Source organism: Balearica regulorum, chromosome 3, assembly GCF_011004875.1.
Source record: "Balearica regulorum gibbericeps isolate bBalReg1 chromosome 3, bBalReg1.pri, whole genome shotgun sequence".
Classification (NCBI taxonomy): Eukaryota; Metazoa; Chordata; class Aves; order Gruiformes; family Gruidae; genus Balearica; species Balearica regulorum.
Genome location: NC_046186.1, coordinates 4,285,661 through 4,297,070, shown reverse-complemented (window position 1 = coordinate 4,297,070; position 11,410 = coordinate 4,285,661). Strand labels below are relative to the sequence as shown.

Genomic DNA, 11,410 nt, shown 5'->3' with positions numbered 1-11,410 from the left:
TAGCTCAGGATAACACGTCTCATCTGAAAAGAGCTTCATGGGAAATGCTGAAGAAGTAGCAGAGGGTCTGGTTGGGTGTCCTCAAGCATCTGGGACACAGGGAGGAAACATCAGCTGGTTCCCCCGAGCAGCTGGTTCATCATCCCTCTGCCATGCTTTTCCCAGCTGCAGTTTCTCATGCAGCTTCACACCCTGGGTTTGGACTGGTCCCAGGACCACGTTGCTCCATGGAGAGCAAGGACCTCAGCTTTGTGGGACCTCTGCTCCCCGTGGCCTGATGTGAAGATAGACCAGAGCAGGGAGCGGCCATGTCACCCGCCCAGGCACACGTGCACTGCTCCATGGTTACATCGCCGAATATCAGGGCTCAGCATCGCTCCATGGGTACGCCGCTGAGTATCAGGACTCAGCATCGTGGTGGCGACAGCTGAAGCCAGTTCTACCAAACCAGCAGGTTCCCATGCCGCGTCCAACGCGGTCGGTGGCAGCACTGCACCTTTGGACCTGAAGTCACCACGGGATATTTGCAGATGGATATCACCCTTCCCAGCCCTGAATACTACCTTGGCGAGACCCTGGCAGGAGCTTCCAAACTTTCCCCATGCCCTGGTGATGCCTGGGGCTGTGGAAGGAGCCTCCCGCCACCATGGTCACATTCCTCCAGGCGCTTGCTGTGTGCCATATCGGCCATCTCCAGCACCTCAGAGCCTCCCATTTCACTCCCACTGGCTCCCATCTGCGATGCCACAGCAGCATCAGTCCTGCACATCCCCCCTGCTCCCGTAACCCGGGCACCGGATGGGCACGCAGCGTCTGCAACAAGGCGTCTACTTTTGTGGCCTTGAGCAGCATCTCCCTCTGGTGGCTAAGGAACAAGGAGCTATGGGGGGAGTGACTTCTTGGGTCTGGCAGCCTTGGGAAAAATCTGGATATGCAGCAGGTCATTGGGGTTCCCCCCACCCCGCAGAGGTGGGAATAGTGGGGAGGGGTATCTGGAGCGGTGATTTGCAGCTGGACAGTCCTCCTGCTCCAGGCAGGGCTTTAGACTAAACTAAACATGTACCCAGCACGCAGGACTTGGACTCTGGGTGTAACAGGGCTCTCACGCAGGCTGGAAGTCTTTAGGGACAGATAATTGTATTGAAAAAAAACAACTTAGCAGTTTTTTGCAGCCAGAGAGAGGAGTGCGAAGATGTACGAAACTCTGCAGACACCAAGGTCAGTGCAGAAGGAGGGGCAGGAGGTGCTCCAGGCGCTGGAGCAGAGATCCCCCTGCAGCCCGTGGTGAAGACCATGGTGAAGCAGGCTGTTCCCCTGCAGCCCATGGAGGGAGGATGAGGGGGTGTAGAGATTCCACCTGCAGCCCATGGAGGACCCCACGCCGGAGCAGGTGGAGACACCTGAAGGAGGCTGTGGCCCCGTGGGAAGCCCGCGCTGGAGCAAGCTCCTGGCAGGACCTGTGGATCCGTGGAGAGAGGAGCCCACGCCAGAGCGGGTTTGCTGGCAGGACTTGTGACCCCGTGGGGGACCCCACGCTGGAGCAGTTTGCTCCTGAAGGTCTGCACCCCGTGGGAGGGACCCACGCTGGAGCAGTTCGTGAAGAACTGCAGCCCGTGGGAAGGACTCACGTTGGAGAAGTTGGTGGAGGACTGTCTGCTGTGGGAGGGACCCCAGGCTGGAGCAGGGGAGGAGTGTGAGGAGTTGCAGGAGCAACGTGGAGAAGGGAGAAAGGAGGGGATGTGGAGTCCTGTGCTGGAGAAAGAGAAAACCCTGCTCAATTAAACAAACAGCTTGATTGGGAGTGGGTAGAACCGGAATGGGTAGAAAATCTAAGAAAACAGGAAAATGGAGTTGCAAAGGAGAGAGGAGGAGGCGAGGTCACATCCAGCCAGGAAGCTGCACAGCGGTTTGCTTGGAAAGCAGCAGGAGATCAAGGTCCAATATCCCCTACAGCAAGGTCCGGAGAGGACCTCTCCACACTTATGTGCACCCCCAACACGAGACGCACACACAGCAAAGCCCGATTTGTTTTTTAGAGCATCATTTTATATTACCAAAGGTAGAAAAACAAACTAAATAAAAATTTCCATAAAGCCACGGCAGCTCTGCTGCCTTCAGTGTGATGCACACAGCGAGGAGGACTCCGGAAAAGCTGCTGCAACTGCTTCCTCCCTGCAGAGCGCAGCCCCAGCACGGCAGTGCTGGCTCCGAACGGAGACACGGAGCTTTCACCACGCTGGAAAGCGGCTTCACTCCAAAATCGGCACCAACTGGGTTTTCACTGCCCGGATCAGCTTGAAGAATCATCTGGCTGGGTCAATCCTGAGCAGCTAATGCTACATGGAAGCTTTTTTAAATAATTCATTGCATGCATGTCCTTCCTGCCGCCTTTCCAGTGTCATGGCAACACCAGAGATGTGCCCGCAGCAGGACAACGGCCGGGGGACATGGCCAGATGTGCACCAGCTGGCATCCACGAGCTCACTGGTGAACCAGCTGAGCAGACCTCGATGAGTATGTCAAGCCACGTCCGGGGCACAAACCTGTGTCCAGCCAACGTGGCTGGGAGCAGGAGCTATTTCTGAGGCCGCTGTATTGAGGTTTTTAGTTCCTGATAAAAATAAATCCTGCCTGAAATGGGGATTTTATGGTGGAAAGGGTATGCAGATCTGTTTTGGCTTGAAGCGAAATTTGTGGAGAGAACATCCAGGCAGATCTGGATTATCTGCAGCTGGTTGGAAGGGGGCAAGGAAGAGGCTGGGGAGAAAAGGCCACTGGAAGAAGCGGGACAGTGGACAAGCAAGCAGGATGTGCTTTTGGCTACGGTTCAAGGTCCCGAGGTTGTGGTTTGCCATATGAAAAGGGTCTGGGTTCCTATATGGCCCCACCAAATGGAGTTGGTAAAGCTCTAAAGATGAACCTGGTGGAGGAAAAACACGTCAAGCACCACTGAGCCTTACTTTAGGGCTTATTCTGCCCAGAAGGAAGGGCATCGGAGAGTAAACCTCATTATTTTTCTGGTTTAGGCACTTATTTGTCTGCTTTGGCCATCATTACAGCCCCTGGAGACAGCAGCCAGATCTCCATGCTGTGACAGGCCAGCAGCTCGTATAGGCACTCGTTAAAGGATACGCTTCAAAGACATCGTCAGAAATAAATCAAAGGCAGCGTGCTCCAGCTGCCTAGCAGGACTGTTACATAAATAAGTTCACTAAATACCTAAACTTGGACTTTTAAGGCTTTCCAAGACCTCTGAAGCTCTCCAAAACTGTAAACAGAAGATGCACCGGGAAGGAAGGAGATGTCCTAGCGATGCAGGACCACATCTGCCCGGCAGCAGGGGCACCATGGGGACAGTCTGTATGGCCAGCATTAACATCCCACCACCTCCTGCCGTATCATACCAACGAGGCAGTTGCCCCAGTGCTGACCCAAGGTGATGCTGCAGCAATTTCAGGGTCACTCCAGCAACCCAGACAGGTCTGTCCCCTCTCCCAGCTCCCCCAGTCCTCGCTGTGGGCATCTAGGGTCAGCCTTGGGGGTGGAGGTGAAACACAGTGGCCTCAGCTTGCTCCTCATGACAGTCCCTTTTGTGTCACAAGCATGGGTGTCCTGAAGGTGATGCCACCCCACGAGGACACCCTCCAGCCCTACGGGTTCCGAGTCCTCTTTGGGGGGACCCACCGCCCCACAGCCACCTGTGCCACCAAGGGAAGAGCTGCTCCACAGATGCTCGTGGGCACAAGCGCCCAGGATTGGGCTGATGCTCGCCATCCCAATGGATAAATCCCATCCTCCTCCTCCTCCTCCTTCTCCCAGGCAGCCTGGAGGAGGCTGGCCTTCGCCATCCCTTTGCACCAGGGCCATGGACGTAGCTGTGGTTGTCACCATGCCAGGAGAGGTGATGCCTCCTGCGCTCGCGCTGAAATACACAGAGGAGCCCTTGGCTGGATCCGGGGAGAAACTGCTGGGAAAGGATACGGCTGGGTGAAAATCAGGCTCCTGCCCTGCTCCGTCCTCCCGTCCCGTTCTCACAGCGCCGGTGCTGGGTTTGCCGCCTCCTCCGTTCCCCGCCGCCTGCAATTTCTCATCAGTCAGACCAGATTCAGCACCCCGAGGACCCATTTCCCTCGTGGGGAGGGAAGGGTTTGCTCCAGGCTCAACACCGGCGGGTTTCCCCATCACCCATCCTCCAGGGTAAACTTCTCCCACGCCACCATCTCCAAAAGCAGCATTGATCGTGGACATATCTCCTGTCTTCAAGGCCAGCTTTACCAGCAGCCAGTGGTGATGGTTTGTCCAGCCATCCTCCAAACACCCTCCGAATTGCGGGAGCCGTGAGCTGTTCCCGTTTTTGGGATCTGCCGTGGTCCCTTCCCCGGCCAAGGCCTCTCCATCTCCTGAAATCCCCAAGCTCTGCCCAGCTTGGGAGCTGTCTCCATCAACCTCATCATCACCGGTAGCCGCAGCACTGCAGGTTGTCTCCAGGAAGCCCTGCCAGATCTCTGTGCATTTGGGATGGAGCAGGCTGTAATAAACCACCAGAGCTGTGGCACCTGAAAAAGAGCGGAAAAGCGTCAAGGGACAAGTCCCAGCAGCGTTTCGGTGAGGTGTAGAGGAGAAACCAGACCTCGCTGCCACCTCCAGGTCAACAGGCCCTTTGCAGAGATGCTGCTGGGCATCAGGTGTCTTTCAAGCATTTTTAGGGATGCAAGAATCCCACTCGAGCAGCTTTCGGGAAAGGGAGTGCTGAGCACACTCTCAAGACCGATTTAATCTGGATTGATTTGCAGACTGATCGGTGCACAACGAGCAGCCGCTGAGCACCAGCAGACAGGGAGGAGGCGTGTGATGCAGGAATCCTTCCCACCTCACAGCATCCCTGTCCTCTAGCCATTAAATGGACCAAAAAATACCCCCAAAAAACCTAGCAGGTTTCTAAGACACCTTCCTACATCTATCCTACACTCGTTCAAGGCCTATCCTACACTCGTTCTTGAACACGGCGTGGTCCGGGGAGAGGCACAAAGCCCAGCACACGGGTGTTACAGCTTCCCTCTGCCTCCGTCCCGCTGGGAAAACATGAGCCTGGCGGGGACCTCACCCAGCAAAGAGCAACTCCCATCCTTGCCCGGTGCCAGTTTTGCAAACAGAGGTGCCGATGGGTTGTTTGCATCATACGACCTCTCCCCTCCTTCAGTCGAGTTGTGCATTAAAGCTTTAGGGAATTAAATGCGCCAGCTGGCCATAGCTGCTGCCTGCTTTATGGGCAAGGTACGGAGTAAGGCGGGGTATGGGCGAGGCATGCAGTACCTTCTCACATACCAAAAAACCCTCCCTATGAACACCAAAAGCTTTTCCATTTATAGAAGCAGTGCTAGTCTTTGACAGAAAACAGGGTGGGACTGTAGTTCTGCACGGTCCCACCCCAGCGTATTCCCGGCACATACCCAGTGATGGCTGATCCATCACGAGCCACCTTCAGAAATCATCAGTAGATGCTCAAATGAAAACGTTTCCTTGCAGTGACCCCCTGCGTTCTACCACTGCCTGCACTGATCACCAAGCACCGAGATCGCAGAAAGCACAAACAGATGTGCTTCAAAATTGCATATATTGTATTTGGCAGCGGTACCCGAGCCGTTGGGTGACAGCTCGATCATTTCTGCAAGCCTCCCTCTTCAGGGATGGGCTTTTAAGAAGTGATGAAGAAACAAAACTCAGGGTGGATTTAGGTATTATCAAATGTGTTCAAATGCTTAAGCTGGAAGAAAGAAAGCAAATAGTCTGATGGAACTGAAATAACTCATGATGCTTATTTACTCTTGAAACACGCAATCCAGGCTCCAAAAACCAGCAGATCTTACCTATTACAGACCCTGACATGATGGCCCCGGTCATGCACAGGCTGTTCCTCAGCTCTGCCTGCAGGAACCGGGTGGCCAGCAGCAGCAGGAGGGTGTTTTCCATCACCATTATCTGCAGAACAGGGGGAAAAGAGTTGTCACTTTTATGCTTCTGCTGGCTTTAGACATGCTTCTGATGACAGAAAACACCCAGTTTCTAGATTTTGCTGATTTATTTTGCACCTAACTTATCACTTAAAACGTAAGGGTGGCTGAACTGAACTTCCTGCAAGGTCTTGACCTTTTTTTACCATGAAAAATAACTCTGGCAGAGCAGCACAGCTCTGGTGTTATTAAGACGTTGCACGGCTGTTGCTAAGAAAAAAGTGCAGAAGGTGCATCCACCTTGGTGACCACGTCAGGACATGGGAAATCACAGAATCACAGACTGGTTTGGGTTGGATGCGACCTCAAAGCCCATCTCATTCCAACCCCCCTGCCATGAGCAGGGACACCCTCCGCTAGCCCAGGTTGCCCAAATGCTGGATTTTTATCAAGTGGTGATGTGAGAGATGAGAAAGGAGAGTCTGGAGCTATTGCTTCTCCCCAGCAACTGCATCCATGTGGAATACCGAACATCCTGGCTACTTACGGCATAAAACACGGCCACCCTGTGCTTGGAGGGACCGGGCCGGACATTAATGTAGCAGAAGATGTACACAGCTCCCACCAGGCAATTGAAGAGCCTCCAGCGGCAGGGCTTGGCCACGATGTCCGTCTGCTGGGCCACCAGCCAGAAGGACATGAACAGCCAGTGGACACCTGCCAGGGGAAGAGACCGAAAGGGCAAAGCCGTTCCTGGGGGAGGCTGCAAAGCGCTCCAGTACCAGGAGCATCTCCGTGGCTGACAGCAGGATGGGACATGGAGAAGATGATCACAGCTCTTACCTGCCACAGCAAAAACCCAGAAGGAGTAGAGCCTGGCAAAGAGCACCAGGGCCAGGACCCTGGTCCCCAGCATCCCCGTCCTCCAGAGCAGCAGGCAGAGGATGGCCGCGGCCGGCGGGCAGAGGTGTCCGGGTTTCAGCAGGCAGGCGAAGTGGCTGTAGGAGACCAAAGCCCAGGCGAGGGAGAGCAGGGACAGCCCTGCGCTGACACCTGCACGGGGACAGGGGCGGGCAGGCGCTCTGAAGGGTGCCCAACTGCATTGTAGGACCATAGCTCAATGCTAAGGAGCTGCTGGTAGCATGGCACACTGATACAAGCCAGACACCCTGCTGTCCTGCCAACTGGAGTATTTCAACCAGTTCCTGCTCAATCTGGTCTCCTCTGCATGCTTGGCATCTCCCTGCTTAAATCCTCTGACCGCTCTCTCCCACGGGCAGAGCTCTGCAGAGGCAGGGCAAGGTCCATCTCTGGTCACTGTGATCAGACCAGAGACTGACACTGACTTGAGTGTGACCTCGTGCACGCTGTGACTCCACACCCCAAGCTCTCTGCACACCAAAAAACCCTGGAAGCAGCCCCCAAACCCTAAATGCTCAGCATTGCGCTGTGATTAGGGCTGGACCATCAAGAGGAGCACGTGTTGGGTGCAAACCCAGCCAAGGCACTGTCTTGCCATGGAGGTCCCCTGTACAGGGGACCGACTGTACCTGCCAGGAGAAGCCATGGGTAGCTCAGAGACTCCTCACGGCAGATCCTGAAGCCACATTTGTCCTTGCTGCTTTGCACTGGGACTTCCCAGCCCCTTTGCAGCATGCTCCTCCATCCAGAGCTTGCTCTGTGCCCGGCCAGGTGGGCACACACATCCCCCACCCAAATGCATCCGCCCCTCTCCAACTCATATCCTCCTCCTGGGAACTCCCCGCTCACCGGGGACAAAGCCTGCTGGGTCGACTGCCACGACGACGTAGGCCTGCAGCAGGAGGTGAGGCAGGGTCTGCAGCAGGGCTTCCAGGAGCCGCAGCACACACACATCCCCGTGCTGCATCAGCACCTCCCCAGCACAGGCGCTGCAGCCCGCCTTTGCCATCGTTCGAAAAACATCCCAGTACCTGCAAGAGTCACCGTGACGGGATGTCCACCCTGGTTTTAGCAGGTTTGGGACTGTGCCCGGGTTGGGGGAGGCTGGAAAGACCATGGGGAGCATCTCTCACCGCTTCCAGAGGCCCAGCTGCAGGAGATGGAGCATCAGGAGCCAGCAGCCAGGCGGGCGGCCGTCCACCCTGAACCAGAGGATGCTGAGGAGCTGAGCCACGTAGCCGGGCACCACGCAGGCGATGGTCAGCCCGAACCAGCCCAGCTGCCCGCTGACAAGGTAGTGGACGATGGCACAGAGCCCTGGAGAACGACAGAGAGGCACCGCTGAGGGATGCCACAGCCGTGCACACCCAGCAACTGAAAGGTGCTACACACAACCCGCCCCAAATTCATCTCCCGGCCACCGAAGGAGTTCAAAGCTCTTGTCCCTGTCTTATCTCCGGCTGCCGGCTCCTGGTGGCTTGTCAGCTGTGGGGCTGACCGAGGGGCCCACCCCAAAGAAGGGCTCTGATAAAAAACCCAAGGGCTCATGCTCCAAATAAATAAATAAACAAACAAACGAATAAATAAATAATGAAATTCTTTTTTTTGCCTTTTTTTTTTTTTTCTCCCAAGTTAAAAAAAAGTGAAAATGGCTAGGGTCTGCACGGATGCAGAAAGCCCGTGCCCGGGGCTCTGCTGTCTGTGAGTCCCGGTTGCAGAACCGCGCAAGAACCGCGCACCTTCCCCTCCGCGGGGGCGCAGGGACGGCAGCCCCCCCCCCCCCCCCCCACACCTCCCGGAGGGCCGGGGGTGACCCAGGACACCGGGGTGGCTGCGGGGGGTGTGTGTGTGGGGGGGGGAGCTGCCCCCCTCCGCGTGTGCGCAGCCCCGCGCAGCCCCACCGCCACCCCCCCCCCCCCCCCGCACATCCTGCGCGCTCACTTACGCGCTCCGCGCTCCGCCGCCAGCAACGCCAGGCAAAGCCCCGGGAAAGCCCCGCGCATCCTGCGCGCCCTTTCCGCGGCGGCTGCGATGTCCCGCAGGAGGAGGAGGAGGAGGCGGAGGAGGAGGAGGCGGAGGAGGAGGAGGAAGGAGCCGCCGCTCCGCTCCCCCCCCCCCTCGCCCGGCCCGGCCCAACCGGGCACCTCCCCAAGTGCCTCCCGCCGCCGCGCTTCTCTCCCGCCGGGCAATGTTACGTCACGTTGCTTGCGTCACGCTGGCTCCTCGGAGTCTTGCGGCCGCATAGACAGGGCGGTGGATGCACCAGCCCGAGACCCCTGGGGTTATTGTGCATTATGCACAAGCCCGTCCCAACATCCCCCGAGTTGTTGTCTACTCGCACAAGCCCATCCTGACGTCCCCCAGTTTCTCGTGCGCTTGCACAAGCCCACCCCGATGTCCCCGGGTTCTTGTGCACTTACACGAACCCACCCCGATGTCCCCCCCCAGGTTGTCGTGCGCTTGCACAAGCACGTCCAGATGTCCGCTTGTGCGATGGCACAAGTGATGTGCATCCACCGCAGGGATGAGCACTAGGTGGCAGCCGGGGCGTGATGTGCACGGAGCCAGGAATTAATTCAATTGTTATTTTTACCCCCACCCGAGAGATGAAACCTTTGTGGAACGAGATCCCAACCGTTGGTGCCTGCAGGTGCCCTTGTGTGTGCCGAGCCGTGTCCTATCTGCTTTTTTTTTCCCCATCGCCAGCCCTGCAGACTCCATTCCCTGAGAAGTGCACGTTTTTTCAAGAAAATAAATCCTCAGCAAGTTGCTACAGGAAAGGCCGCGAAGGGCTTTTTAATTAGGTCCAAATATCATCTAAGGTTTTTGTCATTGTTTTTGCATAATCATGCCAAAAGCTCCCAAAGCTTTGGACATCAGCTGGGTGTCGGGAGTGTGCGTGTTTGGGGGCTTCCACGCATTTACTGTCCTTTTGTGAAATTTTAGCGAATTTCTTTGCAACCTTGGGAACAAAGCCTGGATTCTCCTGCTTAACAGGAGCAACATTTCTCATCCATTCAGCTCAGTCCCGGAGCGGGGACTTTTTGAAATACGTTTCCAGGGTTCTGTATAGGTCCCCAGTACATTATGCCTGTCCCTGCCACGCTCTATAACAACCTCCTTCAATATTTGCATCTGAGCGATGAACTAAATATCCTGTCTGTGCTCAGGGCCGTGGATGTGCTGCTGGCCGGGAGGCCAAACTGCTCAGAGATGTCCTTGCCTGATCGTTTCTCCTCGAGAGAGCATCACCAGGGTCTCCGCTCAGTCCCCAGCGTTGGTTTTTACCAAGCATGTAAGAACTTTGCATCTTTGCAACCTCAACTCCAATGTTTGGATTTGGTGGCCAGTAAGTTAAAATAAAGTCACGGGTGGAAGGGATAGCCTACTTTTCCTCTTGTCCTACTGCCATGGCCTTATTCAGCAAAGTGTTTCATCAACTAACAATGCCGAGCTGTTGGGCCCAGCTCCAGAGAAGCGTTTTAATAAAGTTAGGGGTGTAAATAGGGCTCTGGAGCCAAGTGAAGCTCAGTCTTGGTCGTCTCCAAGCCTTGTCCTCCACGGTTTGTAGTGTAACAAATACTACAGCTGCCAAACGGCCCATTCCTAGAAAACCCAACCTTTTGCACACAAAGCACAATTAAGCCTCTAATGAACACCAAAGCCTCTTCCAAAGCTGAGGTTGGGCTGTTGAAGAACTGTCTTTGCTTGCAAATCCAGCAGTGAGGAAGTTGCAAGTGTTTGTGCAGGTGCAACGTGGCGTGACCCTTCTTGTCACCCACAGAAGACGTGTGAACCTCATGGTCTCCACCCCCTGCCCTCTATCGTCACCATTCCTGGGAAGGAGCCACCCCAAGGCACCTCAACTGTCTTTGCCCAGTCCCAAAGTGACAGGTGACAAAATTGGTCCCTGTTCCTGCCCAAAGGCTTTGTTCCAAGCCAGGAATAAATTCCCATGCCATTCACATGAATTCGGGTGCCATTACCACCCCGAAACAATGCCAAGCAGAGAAGGAGAAAGCCAGAAAGCCTTCCAGAAGATATTCCCAGAGCTAACCACCCTCCCCAGTTTCGCTGCCAACTCCCAGTTGCTCGGGCTGCCATCCAGCCACTGGTTTGGCTGTGCTTTCCTCTGCTGGATTTCAGTGCCCAGGAGCCTCTCTTGCTAAAAAACCCCTCAGGTCTCCAACGAAGCTACATCCAGAGGATGGTGAAGCCACGTCTCCATATTTTATTTAGCAAGCTTAGCAAATGAAGGTCCTCCAGCTCCTCCATGCAAAGCTGTTTCTCCAATCTGATTTTTTGCCAGTGTCTGCTGTACCTTCTCATATTTTAACCCTCTCTTGAAGTGGGAGCTCAAGTAGATGCAGAGACCTGTTAGCTGTGCTGCTGGAGCTGCGCACAGAGACATATCACGTCTTGGTGGGGCTGATTCTGGATTCAGTCTCTATGAGGCTTTGGGTGATTTTTTTTTTTTTTTTTTGGTTTAAAATGGGAATAAATATTCCTCACTGTGCAGAATCAGGATTTCTGGAGGC

General features: G+C 55.3%; 1 protein-coding gene across 3 annotated transcripts; it reads right to left on the bottom strand.

The window, feature by feature from the left end:
• Positions 1-2,024: 2,024 nt before the first annotated feature.
• XKR5 (XK related 5) lies at positions 2,025-9,060 on the bottom strand. Of its 3 annotated transcripts, XM_075750390.1 has the most exons (7): positions 8,818-9,058; positions 8,006-8,189; positions 7,722-7,903; positions 6,795-7,004; positions 6,499-6,668; positions 5,868-5,979; positions 2,025-4,556 (listed from the first exon to the last, which is right to left on the bottom strand). In XM_075750390.1, exons 1-7 carry the CDS (start codon positions 8,873-8,875, stop codon positions 3,460-3,462), a joined length of 2,013 nt encoding a protein of 670 aa, XP_075606505.1. In that variant the 5' UTR covers positions 8,876-9,058; the 3' UTR covers positions 2,025-3,459. The 3 variants fall into 3 exon arrangements, with proteins under 3 accessions (XP_075606505.1, XP_075606504.1, XP_075606506.1); XM_075750389.1 differs by having other exon boundaries at positions 6,499-7,004; positions 8,818-9,060; XM_075750391.1 differs by lacking the exons at positions 5,868-5,979; positions 6,499-6,668 and having other exon boundaries at positions 8,818-9,059.
• Positions 9,061-11,410: the final 2,350 nt, after the last annotated feature.

Coding starts and splice junctions, on each gene's coding strand:
- XKR5 (XM_075750389.1), bottom strand. CDS start 8,875: ATGCGCGGGGCTTTCCCGGGGCTTTGCCTGGCGTTGCTGGCGGCGGAG. Junction 5,980..6,498: donor GGGTGGCCGTGTTTTATGCC/GTAAGTAGCCAG, acceptor CCTGTTCTGCAG/ATAATGGTGATGGAAAACAC. Junction 4,557..5,867: donor CATGTCAGGGTCTGTAATAG/GTAAGATCTGCT, acceptor GCTCTTTTTCAG/GTGCCACAGCTCTGGTGGTT.